Here is a 15,936-nt window from a genome sequence, read left to right on the forward strand (position 1 = left end):
TTGCCATATCTGTGCAACATCTGCTTCTCCTGGTTCTGGTGGTCCTGCCACCATTTTCCCCTCTGCCTTAATCACAGCTACAGCTGTACAGACACAGTAATTGCTTTCTCTGCAAATTTCTTTTGCTACTTACCTCATGAACTTCACCTTCGTCTATAATTCAGGGGAAGACATGGGAAAGAATTTTATCCCTAAATGAAGTAGTATGAATTGGATTTATTCAGTGTGTCTTAACAATAGAAAAGATCTTGAATAGACATGTCCAAGAGACTCTCTAGGAAGACAGCTCAGCTCAAGAGAGAATTGAGCCATCAGGCGAGTGTTTGTGCCTGCATTGATCTGAGGGGCTGGCAGTGTGCTCTGTACACACGTCACTGTGCATGTACCTACTGCAAACACATGCTCAGCCTCACTACCAGGCTGAAGCTTGGGGATATGGAGCTTCAGGCACCTAGTTGTTATCAGGCTACCAGTTTCAGCAACCCTTAATGCTTTCCTCACACTGAGCACACAGTGTGATTTCCTCCTGTCACATACCCACCAAGAAAGCCAGATCAGAAACAGAAATCCTTTAAGAGAGCATCTAACATCTATCAAATAAGTGTGAGGCTTTGGAATACATCTTCAGCCACATCAAAAACCCACTTCCTCAGTTAAAAACAAACACTGGGGAGTGACAATATAGCAACCACAGCTATGCAGTGCACATAGTAATGTGCTCCCAAAAAACCAGGCAGTTCTACTTTGCACATATATAATAGTTAAAATCACAAAACATATGCTGCCAAAAAATACATTTTAAATGCATTTAAAAATTATCAGAGAACAAAATACTAAAACTTCCAGCAAAGCTGTTTGATTAGTAGCTTGATCAGCAGCTCTTAGGTGAAGCTTACTCATTTAAAGTGAAAATTAATGAAGCTTACATTGGTAACAAAATACACCTGTAAAAAGATCATGCTCCTCTTTTCCCTTCCCTCCTACACTCATTCTCCTGACAGGTAGGCACATATAAGCAAATGAAGAATGCCTACTAGGATTATTTCACTGGAAAAAATGAGATCATTTACTGTTGCCTGACATGTCTTACAATGCATATAAATTCAAGGAGTGTGCCACTGTCTCTCCTCCAGCGATGCCACATATTAGTTGTGCCCTCATATTATTAAAATCTTCAAAGCTGTTGTCATAAATACAAAAATAGGTCAAAAGGAGGTAACCAGATGGTTGCTTGAAGCCTTAAGTATAAAATACATACAATAGCAAAACACAGTGGGAGTCTTTCAGCACACAACTGAAGAGCACACTACAAGGCTGTTCAGTCCAACATTAAGTTCTTGCCCAGTAAGACCTAAACATGTTTCTGTGAATAGGGTTTGTAATTAAATTCATGTCAGCTTGGATTTAAGGACCTCTCTGCAGTGTCACAAGCCCCTAATATTATTAGAACTGTGCTGTCATAAAAGAATAAAAGTGAAAGTTTGGATTACCATGTAGTTTCGACGCACATCAGAATTTAAAAACACCAGTTAATCCTGTTTTAATCATAAACTCATTAGGATGAGCCAGTTTTATAAACATTTTAATGTGAATGACTCTGAATACAACTTCAGAATTTGCCAAAACTTTCATTATTTACTATCTATGCCACAGCAGTCACAATGGAGATGAGCAGAAAGGCCAAAGGCTTTTTTATTTTTAAGGCTCTATAAGATGATCCAATAAAGAAATCCATCTCCTCCTAAAGCTTTAATAATATCTGTGTCAAGGAAATAAGATCACTGACTGCCAATAGTTTTTGACACTTAAATAGCTCGATTACATAAAACATTTTTTGAAAAAGAAAATGTTTTCAAGAACTTGTGCAGTGGCCTGAAACCTATTAAGAAAGAAAGAAGTGACTGAATGTTTTAGGTTTTCATGAAGGCAAAGCAAAAAGTGATAGTAAAATGAAATATGATGGTGGAAATATGGTGGTTTCAACATTAATCTGAGCCTGGAAAAAGCCAGGATATGGAAGATACGGGAACCAAAGCCCATGACAAATACTTTCATTATCTCAGAAACAAGCAGGATTGTAACCTGTCACCTCAGGGCTCAATAATTAGCACCTTACTCATGATATATTGAAGACAGGAAGCAAAATCTGTGCAAAATTTTATAGGAGATTATTTGGGAATCAGAATTCAGTATAGGTTCAGAAAAATAAAACTATATGAGCAGCTTAAAAGACAGCTGTACAGAATTTTTTAATTAATATTTGGCCTACAAGTCTGTCTAAAAGAACATGTGCTGCACTGGGATACTTTGCTGAGAGTTTCTTATGAGTTAAATTTAAGTCACAGGAAATGGAAATTCACAGATTTCACCTCTAAAGATACTGTCAACTAACTAAGGTAAAGTCAAAGCTATTTTCAATTTTTGAAAAATATCTACTGCAGTTATTGACAGGGAAATAAATCAGTGCAATATTGCTTCACTTTTTGAGGAACAGTAAGAGAGACAACTTACAATCATTTACTTAAAAAATTATCTCTAGAAAGAAAAAAAATCACAACCAAGTATCACTGTTACCTTCAATAGGATTGGTATTATCTGACCTAAGTGCATCCTTCTTCAGAAGCATGCAGACTTTAGCAATAAATCAGCTCAGAGGAATACTCACGGAATATGGTCCAATATTCTGTTCTAGCTAACATGTAAGTGGCCATGTACTCCAGGAAAGGCTTGGGAAGCTAAATCAAGATGCAGTGACTATCTAGGCACTGTGGAGATGCAAGAGGAAATTTGCATGAAGAACCAGTGGGGATGGGGGAGACAGGACAGGAACAGCCATAATGACATCTCACTGGCTTAAACCATACCTCAAAATTCTATCCAACTAATAAATAATAAAGTGATGATTTTTAAATGCTTTCCTCAGGGAAGTGTGGTTAGTAAATAGAGGCAAATGCAAGTAAATAAAAGGCCTTTATCAACAACCAGTCAGCAAACCTCAGAGATGCCAACCTGATTAACCTGTGGTACAGCAGTAACAGTTTAATTAAGTTACTTGCATCTGCTAGAATGCTGTGACTGCTTCTAGCTAGAAAAACTGCTATCATGACCCATTTGCATCACCCAACTGCCCTGTCTAGAACATTATCATCTATTTGAAAACCATTCAGCAATTGCTGCTAATTTAGAGTAAACTATTCTTTAGGAGCCCTGCATTTCAGTAGAGTGCACAACTGGGGACGTACTGGACCTGTAATAAGTAGCTGTTGGTCTCTTGGTGACATGTAAGGAGTTAATCATGACCAGTAGGGATGTAATTGCCCAGATCCAGCCTACCAGCACCCACTCTTCTCAAGATATATTTCTACTTAATCTGTCTCACTTCCCCTGATTGCCAAAAGGATTTGAAAGAAGAGGTCGCTGGAGGCATATCTGTCAATGCATCAAGATCAGATTTATTCCTTTCCTGCCCCTTTTAAGGCATTTTTTTTCCACACATCTCTTTTTTAGGTTCTCTGAAGGAGAACAGCCAATTCCCATAGAAGCAATTTCAGCACTACCTTCTCTCAAACCAGTTTCACATATAAAATATGTATTTTATATTTGAAACAGAACCTACTGCATTATAAGATTCAGTGAAAGCTTCACAGGATTCAGTTCAGTTGAATAAATATTTCTTTTATCTCTTCCACCCACTTACACAGCAGCAGGCACACTTCCAGGACAAAGAATGCATGTCTCTATTCAAGTACTGAATTCAACTCCCTCCTCTTACAATGCCCAATCACACATTTGTAAAGAACCGTTGTAAAGTCAGCCTTAGATTCTAAAAATGAAAAATCTACCTCAATCAACACAGAAAACTTCCTATATTCATAAAGAAAATATACCCCTTTGGATATACCCCTTTGAAAGGGAGGGACATATTTTTGAGCCAATAAGGGAAAAGAGAAGTTCTGTAGTGCTGAAGGTATACCTTATTGGCAGGCCTCATGAATTCTTGAAAAAACATTCCAAGTTAGATATCTAAAATGAAACTAGTTCCAAAACACATGCTTTATGCTCTTCACACATCACAGTCTTGCTAACTCATATAAAAACACTTAGTTTAGTCAACTGCTCATATACACAATTTGTTTCCAAGGATAAAGCTTGACAAGTATCACAATTCCTAGGAGTATTTTGACTCTCAGCTCAGATACAAAGATAGTATGGCTCTGAAGATTACTGGAATATAAGCTCTATTAATTTGATCGTGTAAATGCTCAAAGACTGTGGCAAATATTAAATAAAGAGATCAGTCTTATAAACTAGCTTACATTAAGTCAGTCTGTATTTTCTTCAAGCTAAAAGTACACACAACTAACTGCTGTTGTTTAGTTGATGTGCAATGGTAAGTTGTTAAAATGGATATTCCATCATGATCCTGAACTCTCTTTTTAATTAAACTCCTGTGAACTGGTACCTGACTCTTGGTAGAAAGAGTACTGAAGGAGAGAATCTGAGACCATCATGAGACACAGGTGTGAGGAAAAAAAAACAACTCCATTACCAAATCTGACATTCTGGTAATACAAGTTTCAGAACAAACTGGAAGCCCCTAAACAGGTTATTTCACATCCTACCCCCATAAAACTGCACAGGGTTCATCATAAGCACACCAATTCTAAGTACAATACAACAATTTATTCTGAATATTTTTATCTGAGCTTATTCTAGTGCTTATAAATAAGGAATGTTTCATTCTTCGCAGAATTTTATTTTTGCCTTTGAATTAGTATCCAGTGAAGATGAGGCAGGGTAAATGTAGACCCTATGTTTGCATCGACTTCATCTTACTGATCATATATAGTTCTACTACATTTTATTGAAATTAATATCCACTCCTTGCTGGTTTGTTGGGGGTTTTTGTTCTCCTCAACATACAGAAGTCTGGACTGTTTATTATTTTGCAATCTATTTTGTGTAATGCTCTCTTCTTTCAGTTTTAAAATAATTTGTACATATCTTGCTTCTCTCCTGCCCTTCCATGCCTAAACCACATATAATTTTACAAGATTTTCAGCAGGTTATTTTTTCATTTTAAAATATAAGTAAGCATTTCTCCAAAATGAAAATAATTAATTTCTTTACATGTGGTTGTACTCTGGAAACAGACTTGCAAATTAGCATTTCTTCCTAACAGAAAATTCCTGGTGTGAACCTGAAGTCTTGCTCACTAAACTTACTGAAAGACACTCTACTACTATTAAATCAGATAATGACTTCCACTGGTTGCAATTTTGGTTCATTGGAAGTATTATGCTAATAAGCATAAATGCTTAAAACAACAAATCCCTCAAAATGGCTTTTATCAAAAGGAAGAGGTGCCACAACTTCTTTCCCCCACTGTATCATGACTACTTTCATGTTCTCATTCTCTCTACAAGCACAAACACATAGTGACTACTAGAAATAATGCCTTCTACTGGAAAATTAATGACATAAAGAATTGAACACTGTATTTTTTATTCACGACATAATAGTTTCACTCTTGTCTGCAGTAACAAGGCCTTAATGGACCAATCTGGCCATTGCATGTTAAATATGTAGATATAGGTAAAATGGAAAGAGTCTAGAAGAACAAGAAGAATGTATTTAGAAACTACTGTGTCCAAAGAACAGTCTATGATGTTTAGCTTTAAGAAAAAAAAATTAAAGTATATGAATAGTCATTCAATACATGACATTATTGCAGCAGAACAGCAACAAGTCACTTTACAAGATGACAGAAGGAAGTACCATTAATTAGTCAAATATAGACCCAGGAACATTTAAGTCAGATACTACCTGCCTTTTGAACTAGAAAACTATTAAAGCAACTGGAATAAACCACCTAAGGATTACCATCCAGTTTCCATTGTTAAATATGTTCTGCCAAGTCTAGACATATTCAGTCACTGTTTCACTTTACAGAACTCAGGAGCAATTATCTTTTATGCTATTCCCTGTAACATCACATTCCTTCTTCTTTTTGCTCCTTTAACATACCCTCAGTTCAACTTATGGCATGACCCAATGCTTGTGGGTCATGCCACAAATATAATTCAGAAGCTGACCATCTTAAAAAGCACACATCTGTTTTCTTAAGCTGTGGGACTTCTCTGGGTTTAGGTGCAAAGTACAGGCTCATTTTCAACTCTGAGGATTTTTCATGATCTAAACCTGCAACACCGATCAGCTAGAGGTGATGAGGTGTGGCATGAATAGTCAAAGCCCGTACTACCAAACATGGTACTGTAGAATGTCTACCTTAATAAATAGCTGGGATCTTAGTAAATAGCATTAGGATCTTCTTTTTTGAGGATTTCTTGGGGAAATCAGCCCCTTTTTTGGACCTTGTTTTGACAGCACTTTAAATCAAATGTGCTGTCAACTCTTATGCCCACACCCCATGACACCATACAAATAGAAACGTCTCTGTTGTACTTTTTATGGCAATCTGCATGAACAGTAATAGTTACAAAGAAAAAATGCATACATATTACTGTTCATAATATGCTTATTACTATGCAAATGTTGTTCTTGAATAATTTCAGAAAATGAGCAGAAAAAAATGATACTTCTTGAAAATTACCCTATTCAGAATTCTGGACTTCATGTTTGTTGTACCTAACAAAATTCTTTAAAGGAAAAAATATGCCAGAACAGAGTTATACAATTGTAAAAATACAATTTATTGTGATTTTCTCTTGTACTATCTCTCATGCACTCATCTTCTTCAAAAGCAAGGCAGCAGTAGCAGCAAAGTGAAGCTACATGCAATGCTTGCCCCAGGCTGCAGGGAAACATCTACTGCCAACATTGGTGTATGTTCCTACACTTCAGTATACTAATCCCAAGTATTGGGTGAAAACAACTGACAGGGCTGTGATCTGAAGTAAGAATAGCTCAAAAATCCTCCAAAAACCCATGTGAGGTGGAGATACAGAGTGTTATGCTGTCAGATTTTTTTTTAGTTCAGTGATCTGCTTTATAAAACAGTCCAGCAAATAGTTGTATCAGCACAACGAAAGGAACAGAGACCTGTAGCAGGGAATCAGAAAGGAATCCCATCACCTAGCTTGTGTCTATTCAAAACACATTCCACTCAACCTGTATCAGCAGGCTGATCTCTCAAGCCCATAACAAATCCACAGCCCACCAACAACTGCAGGAATGTCTCCTCCAATATATTTGTGCTGAGGAGAGCCCCGAGGTGTACAGCTGACTAAAAAGGGGCTGCAATGCATACGCATAGCGTGGGAGAGTTACTCACGCAGGAGCTTCTTATAGTAACCAACTCTCCCACATTGTGCACTGCATCTAGTTAATACCTATATGGATATCAAAAAAATTTCATATTCATGAAAGTTGATTTGCCTTCTGAAAACATTAACCTGGATATTCCCTTCTTAAAATAAGAAGAATGAGATATTGCACTAAGTCTGACATTTAATTTCATTTCTAAAAAAAAAAAAGGGAAAAGCAAAGAGTTAATTAAGAATGCAGAAGAATGTGACTTAATATATAAATACAGCAGCAATACTGGTATGGCATTATTCAAAGTGAGTGCCACTAGAGATGAATTATAAATAACTTATTTTAAATGAAGGACAAACACTGCATGTACACATTCATATACCAGCTGTCTTATTGTTGCAGGCAGGGGGGAACCTATTGAACCAAGAACTGAAGAACAGAACAAATGTTCTTTTGTATTTAACTACTGTAGTGACAGCATCCAGTGATGAGGGCCTCCTGTGTCAATACTTTATGGGCTAAATGAATGTAGTTTTCTCCTCAATCACTGACTTACACCTGATTTTTCTACCTCCACACCTGCCCAAAAACATACATAATTGAGAACAGGACAGTGGGAAGAAAAAAACGGACAGTCCTCACTAAGAAGCTGCAAAGGCACAGTCAGGAAGCACTCTCCTGTCCACATCTAGATCAAGTAAGATCCTAAGGAAAGAAGCTCAGCTAACCTGCCCCTTGAGAAAGACCAATGAGCTGGGCTACGATTATGTATTCCTTTATAATTAGCTTTCATAAATATACAATGCAGCTATTTTAATACCAAGGACGACTTAGCAATTCCACATTACTTAAACATGAAGCTTGCACATCTTCTTCAAACATTGTATTGCATATTAGAAATTAATTCAATATCTATTCTTACTATGGATAACCTGAAGAGATGGAATGATACACCTGAAATCCCATAAAGGGTATCAGAATAAGAATCATAAGCAGCTATGTAAGAAGCTGAAGCTCCAGTCCAACACATTAATCCAAATAAAAAATGCATCTTAGGTTTTCACACATCTACAAAAAAAATTCCTAACCACTGCCAAAACTTCACAATATCTTCTACGTCATATAGACAAGAAACTGAGAGCTGGAATTAATCTCAATAGCATACAACATGCTTATGGAGAGAACACATTTTTAACTAAGACCTGACAATCTCTACTAGGTTTCTAGGTTTCCAAAAAGCCACAGTAACAATTTTCCCATCTTGGCTTTCAGGCTTAAGGAAAAGAATTTGCATCGGCATATTTATTTTTATTCATAGTGTTTATTTCTGCTGTAATGCAAATAAACTCTACATATCTAGTAATAATAATGCAAAAAAGGATGAAAGTGACCAAGTAAGAATAAGTTTACATTGTTTACATTCAATACAGTCAATATTCACCATCAGCATTAAAGTGCAACTATATTGGAAAAAATCAAAACACAATTTAGAAGTCTGATTTTCTTCTCAGTATTCAAGTAACCACAAACTTGCAATATCACTCACCAAGACATATTATTTATACTAACATCCCCAGCATCATCGGGTATCTATCTTCAGACAGATAACCTGGAGCCATGAAAATTAAAGCCCTATCAGACCCATGAGCATTAAACCAGTGGATTTCTGGCCTTCAGCAACTCCTGTATGAGGAAGAAATGTAATGCTTTTCCTCCTCATTAACATGGAGGAATCAGCATTGCCAAGGATGGGTGACAATGCCTCCTCCCAGGCAGCACCTACAGCCAAAATACACTAGGACTGCCTGTTAAGTCCACTCCAACGTTATGGATTGAATGTGTAAGATTAGGGCCATTAAGCTCTGTCAGCAAGACACAATATTCTACTTTAAGGATGAAAAGCCAGAATGATCAAGCAGCAAGAGGTCTGTTAGGGAATCTCTGACAGCTCTGGATTTGCTCAACGTCTTCCACACCAATACAGAGATTTGGGCAACAACCAGATTGGTAAAACACAACAGAATTTCAGTCATTTTTTTCACTATGCACATTCATCATCAGACCAGAAAAATTCCTTAAAAAGGAAGATTCTTAAGAAACAAGTCATTGAGAAAGACAAGAAATTATTCTTGGGGAATAAAATGACTTATGATATGACCCAAGATACAGAAGTCTTAGTAGCGGGATATTTTGTTTCAAGATGGCAGCATTCTCATTTCGGGAAGTATTCAATCAAGCATGGCTAAAACAGGCAGTGTCCCCATCAGACTCAGCAGCCAATAAAATGCTATTAATTTCAGCCTAATGTCCAGTGAAAGCAATTAATTTCAGAATACATAATTGCAACAGAAGCTTTCAATGCCAAATATAGCAACAGGGTTTTGCACCCTGCTAAAGCAGCAAAATAACTGCTAATAACCAGTTATTTGGCATTGGGCAAGAGTGGAAAGAGCATAGGTGTACGAAGAAGAACTTAAGAACTAAATGTATCAAATGTTTTAAACTTATTGAACCTCTACAACAAATTTCAAAAGATACTGGAATGAAAATCTACTCATCTTAAGTCCATCTGCATTTAGAAAATATTAAATGTAGGAGGCTATGTTTTCTAAGCTTGTGTTTGTTTTACTCTAATTGACATTTCATCTTAAGTTACAGCCAATTGGAAAAACTTATTAGCTCTGTGTGGGATGGACACATGATAGATATTGATTGATTTAATTTTAAAAAAATAGGTAGCTAAAAATTTCTGTACAGTTGGTCACTGGCAAGTTACAGAGATTGAGCAGGAAAAAGTACTTTATCGTGCAGGCTAACAGGGAAAAAATAAACAGGACAACTTAATTGGACAACATGGTTTCACATTTAGAAATAAATCTATGTTGCTTACGTAAATTTCACTTAAATATTAGAGAAGAGGTGGTATAGAGTGCCTGACAGCATTAATTTTAGGCAGAGTAGACCATCTATGTTATTGCATTACATAAGGTTTGTTTGCAAAGACCATTAAAGTCAACTATTTACTTGAATTGTCTTTGAATTTGACCCAGAATTTAAACAGCATGACCACTTGGTTTGCAAGCACAAGGTCTGAAAAAATTCCACTTTACAGATGAGATTTCCCATGTCAGAGCTGAACCCCAATGACAAAAAATATGACTCTGCACATTCATCTCATTTGTTGCAGAAAATATTCTCACTCTTACCTGCACATTTTCTTCTGTAACTTGAATTTCAGCAGTGTAAATATAATCAATAAGCATCCTTAGAGTCCAGCCATCAACTTCCTTTATTCGAACTTTTTTTGCTCGGCTTTCACTCATCTCACCTACAAACACAGTTAATTAGTCAAATAAATAAGACAGAAATACAGCACAAATATAGAAGTTTAATAGCAGCAGAAATTTTGTGCACGAACAGTTATGATAGCAGAAAAACTTTAATACTAATAATTTAATTTCTTTTTTCCCTTCCTTCCTTCCTCCAGTGAGAAAGGAAGATTTTGTTGCCACCACCATGCAAATGCTACGTGGGTTAATAGTTTTAGTGCAGGTGACCTATTTTTTCTAGCATACAGTATATCCAGAAAATATTGTTATCAGACCCAAATAAGACACTTCAAATGCATACAAAAACATTTTGCTGGGAAAGCAAGATATTAAAATACTCTAGCTTTATTAGCTTCTTAATTGAAGGAGCATACCAAACAGTCTGGAGTAAATTCATTTAAATAAGAAAAGATATATCCCCACAGAAGAATTAACATACATATTTCTTTGCTTGCCTACTTATTATTCCCTTAGCGATTTCACCTCTTTTACAGATCCAATTTAACAGCTCAAACTCAAGCTAAGACAAAATGGTAAGCAAGGGAAAACTTGTTGGATCTCATTTTGCGGAGGTTGACATGTTGGCCATATGCCACAACCGATCTTCATAGGCCTGCAAAATAATTTCCCCCTTCCAAAACATGATGTTTCTCAAAGTGCAATATTTTCTTTATGACTGAAATAATTATCCAAATATATACTTTGAAGAAATGACTATAACCTTCTTCATGACTTCCAGATCAGGACATCTCAGACCTTTCAACTCTCTTGCACTGCCTTTCACTGAAAAAAGCAAACATGAACTACAAAAACTGTGTTGGAAGATACATAAAATTTGACTTTGGAAGAGTATATCCCAATCTCTGAATACTTTCATTTCTTATTCTTCTGTGTTGGATATAATTTTTTTCCCTTAGGTATAGGAATCTAGAGATAAGGGTATTGGTGATACAATAAATTTTATGTATACAACAAGAAAAGCAGACATGACAGAGAAGTGAATAAGAACATGCTAACCATTGCTGATATTTTCTTACTAAGTCATATACATTTTCATTATTTTTTACCCTCTGGTCTCTAGGGTTAGTGTCAAACAATGCATTTTACCTAGTTCTGTCAGCAAAGGGATCATCACTGAGAAATCTGTTACCATTATTCATGGTATCATACCTTTTTTTGAGCTGAAGGGTAAAGAATGGTGCTGCAAATCAACCATTTAAGTGGCAAGAAGTTCAAAAGACCATCTACCCACATAAAAACCAGCAAAATCCAGCCCCCACAGAACTTTCTCCTGTCACCTGCACTTCTGAAACATTCCTCTACACCTCTGAAGGATGACTCCAGCACACTCCCTGCAGGGCCCTGTATTCCAAGTTTCTCGTGTGACACAGATTAAACCTATTGATCTCCAGAGCATGTAAGCTGCAACTTATTTATTATGCAAGCTGCTGTGGAGGTGGTCCTCTGGGAAAATTGTGTGTGTGGGAGAGCAGATTTTGATATTCTGCAAGCACATTAGATTTGTTTTCAGATTTTGTGTCAAGGCTTTTAGAATCATGGATAGGCACCTTTTTGCTTAAAAGCCAAGCCCAGAAGATAAAAATAAAAAACCCTAATCAAGAAAAAAAAAAAAAAAAAAAAAAAAAAAAAAAAAAAAAAAAAAAAAAAACCAAAAAAAAACACCACCAAAACACAACACCCCACAGCCAAGCAACAACAACAAAACACCCAACAAAAATAACCCCAAAAATACTTGCTTCCAACTTTCATGTGAACCAGACATGCAATCTTACCACAATTCTAGATCAACCCATATCTGTTTGATAGATCCTATAGAGGAAACCAGAGATGCACTCAACAGAATTCAATCTGCTGAAGAAGTCAGTTTATGACTGGGAAGCAGCAGCACCATGTCTCCACAGTTCTTAATGACAGGAGAGCATATTGTGAACAGGAAGAAAGCACTGAGCTGATCCAATCTCCCAAGCAGCAGCAGCAAAGCATCAGTTGAGTTGAAGATACTAAAGGGGCTACCTAAAAAGCTTACATGGTTCCTCGAAAAGTAACACAAAAAAGGCTTTTTCCTTCTTTTTATTTCTTTTACCCAAGAATTTTACAAATGAAGAATGGAAGTGAAGAGAGCAGGTAAATCCCTAAGGATAACTGCCATTGTAGAAAAGAAAATTAAATTCGGGTTACTCTTGTCTGAAGTGAGGCCCTACAGCCACTGAAGAGTCTCTTCTCTGATGTTTTATATTAAATTCCTCTAAACTAAATTTAAATAGATTTAAATCATATTTCTAAATAATTCCACTGTATAAGAAGAAAGAAATATTCCTACTAATTTAAATTAAATAGCTGGGACTTTCTTCCCTCCTCTCCTCACTGGATAATTGTTATTAACTTACTATATTTTGTAACTTTAAAAGACAGTAACTTTTTCTTTCCTGATAATTATTAGGGCTACCATTACATGTACAAACAGGGAAAAAAAAAAAAAAAAAAAAAAAAAACAACCAGGGCAGAGAGGTTGAACCCAGTTAATGCCATATCCCAGCCTGCACTGCCGTAACACTTTGTGACTCAGAGAATGATGGAATCAACCTGCAAACACATGTCTAAATATAAGCTTCTAATTTCTAATCAAGAAGTAACCTTAAAGCATAAGAGTGCAATTATTTTACTGTCTTTTCTGTCCATGTTTCATTCTGGATGAAAGAAGATGCTTCTCCATTTGGTTGTGATTGTTTAAGGGATCAAATTCACTTATTTGAACTTGCAGATAACTGGATGAGAATAAAAATCTGCCTGAGATGTGTGGATTTTAGCTTTCATGGAGAGAACAATCACAATGAAATTCAGGATTTTTTGTGTGAGGAGCAGCTGAAATGCACCAATATCACAGCTGGGCCGTGCTGTAAGCAACCTATAAGCTTAGTATAAAATTGGCTAACTCTTAAAGCCACAGCTAAATTCTACTTAAGCTCCCACCTGTTTGGCTCACCCAACTACACAAACCTCACCAAAGATACATTAGTTAAACACTTCACACTCATTACTCAAGTACGTGTTCCCACCTCCTGCACCACTGGGGCTAAAGAACATCTACATTTAAAAACATGTGAAAATTTTTAAAAGAGACTGAAACAAAGGAAGAGAAGATTTCAGTAATTCTATCTGGACAGCAGCTACAGACATTGCTGTACTGGCACTCTGTACAGGTAATAAACTTCTTCACAGGAAGGGCAGTCAGGACAAGCAGAAATGTATTAATCACAGAAAACACAATAAAAAGCTCCACTCTGAGTAAAGAGTATTTTCAATGTGATAGTCAACAACAGTTAATCTTTAATACATAACTAACATAAGAGGCTTCCATTTCTTTGCTACTAAGGCGATAAAAAGGAACTGTAGAAGCAGCTTTTTCTATTCCAATTTTATAGGCAGCAGTAAAAATTAAGAAAGAATTTATCAGTCACTCAGAATGTTTGTCTCAACCACAAATGCAAACTTAAAAAACTGCTTGAGGAAGAGATATTTAATTTTCAAACCAACTTTAAAGCAATATTGTGCAAGTTACTCCACTTCCAGCTTTGATCATGTCAAAATATTTGTCTATAAAATCAAGAATGATCAGCTGCTTCCCCAGAACACAACAGTATTTTAAATTTCATCCATCTAGTTGCATACAATTAAAATTATTAAAACACCAATCTGTTTGTATATGGGCAGGCCAAGAGTCACATTTCTACCTCCATCTGAGCTGGTGGTCAGAAGCAATGGATTATAGAGAAGTCTTTTAATTTCACACAATTGACATTAACTACAAAGCTGGCACAAGATTTTAGGAGGAACAGACAAAACCTCAGAAGCTAAAATTAACATGCATTTAGTAGCATTCCTACTTTGGCAATGAATTTCACATTATTTCAATGGGATTTATAACCATGATGGAATTAAACCCGCAGCACAGGAATTTCAGCTGGAGGCTCCTATGAACCTGAACCCATCTTAGCCTTGCAAGCCCTCAGCATTCCTGTTCTAGCAGTAAAGCAGTAACTTGGCCAGCATGGAGTGAGCAGAAGTAGAACCAAGTCTGTACAGAAAAGCAGTGGCAATGATGCAGAGTACATATGTCATGGAGCATTACCCTAAAAATACTGAAACATACACTCCAGCTATAAGCTGCCAAAGCCACAGAAAGCTTTCATGTCTACTAACAGCCTAGAGCACCCATGGGCTGAAGAATGTAGCAGCAGTTGTTGTTAAAGGACATAATTTACTCCAAATTTCACATGAAAGTTATTTTAACCTTCTTTTGGAAAAGTGAGATTACTAGAGGCTTAAAGCATATAACAACTTAACTGTTGCTGGCTTACATTACATCTAATCTGTTTTTTAATTAAGGATACTTTTTAAAGCATTCATCATGCTAACAAAGACTAAGTTGACAATATGTCCTTAGACTGCAAAAAAAGAGAAACATTAAGAATCCCAGATGTTCCTATGGGCTTATCTAAAAATCAAATTAGATCCTAAAAAGCAAAAGTAATGAAATTTTATTCTTTATACAGTTAGACTGGATTACAACATAGTAAGTATTGAAACATTTGGTACCTGTAAACATGGCATGGAAGTAGGGGCTGCAGGCGGCTAACACAACTCTATGCGCTGCAATTTCCATGTCTTCAGCTACTATCGTCACATCACACAGCAAGTTTTGACTATTTAGAAATATCAGAGAAGGCAATTTCACATAAGTGAACTACAACAGGAAAGTATATATGACATCACACACAATTTCTTTTCCCATGCCATCAAATGAGGCAGACAATGTTGATGAGGCATTGTTTTTAAATGTGTTACACAACCATATGGCTGTTACTCAATCAGATTACTGATAGTGCTTGGGTACACAAAACTATCTAAAAATCAAACAACTGAATTGTGATTCATTGCACAGAAGTTTTCTGCATTGAATAACCATCATTTATATCAGCCCAATTTATAAACATTCTCTCTGGAAGTCTGGGTCCCTTTGAACAACTATGATAGAAAAAACAGAATTTAACATACATAAGCACTAAATATATATATATATAAGAAACAAGGCTTTACAGACAACAAAGAATCCAAACTTCAACTGAGATGCCTGAGTCACATTACACTGAAATTCATGCCTACTTGACTGTTCAAATCCACTAGTCAATCTTCTCTGTTTTCCAAGCATTTTTCATATTCAGCCCATGCACACAACAGCAATTATTTTTTTCAGTCTGAGCAGTTTAGAATTTATTATGGTTAACTTCATATCTTGACTGACTTTGTA

General features: G+C 36.2%; 1 protein-coding gene across 2 annotated transcripts in view; it reads right to left on the reverse strand.

Annotated features, from left to right (window-relative positions):
- Positions 1 to 15,936, reverse strand: part of KLHL2 (kelch like family member 2) — a 55,384-nt gene that overhangs the window by 31,645 nt on the left and 7,803 nt on the right. Inside the window, exons 3-4 of one of the 2 annotated variants that reach the window (XM_083862412.1) lie at positions 15,225 to 15,331; positions 10,485 to 10,606 (exon numbers count right to left, since the gene is read on the reverse strand). In XM_083862412.1, coding sequence (XP_083718538.1) covers positions 10,485 to 10,606; positions 15,225 to 15,331 — 229 coding nt within the window. The remainder of the gene's footprint in view (positions 1 to 10,484; positions 10,607 to 15,224; positions 15,332 to 15,936) is intronic. The other variant, XM_083862413.1, reaches the window with a different exon arrangement.

This window comes from Zosterops lateralis (assembly GCF_965231275.1).
Source record: "Zosterops lateralis genome assembly, chromosome: 5".
Classification (NCBI taxonomy): domain Eukaryota; kingdom Metazoa; phylum Chordata; class Aves; order Passeriformes; family Zosteropidae; genus Zosterops; species Zosterops lateralis.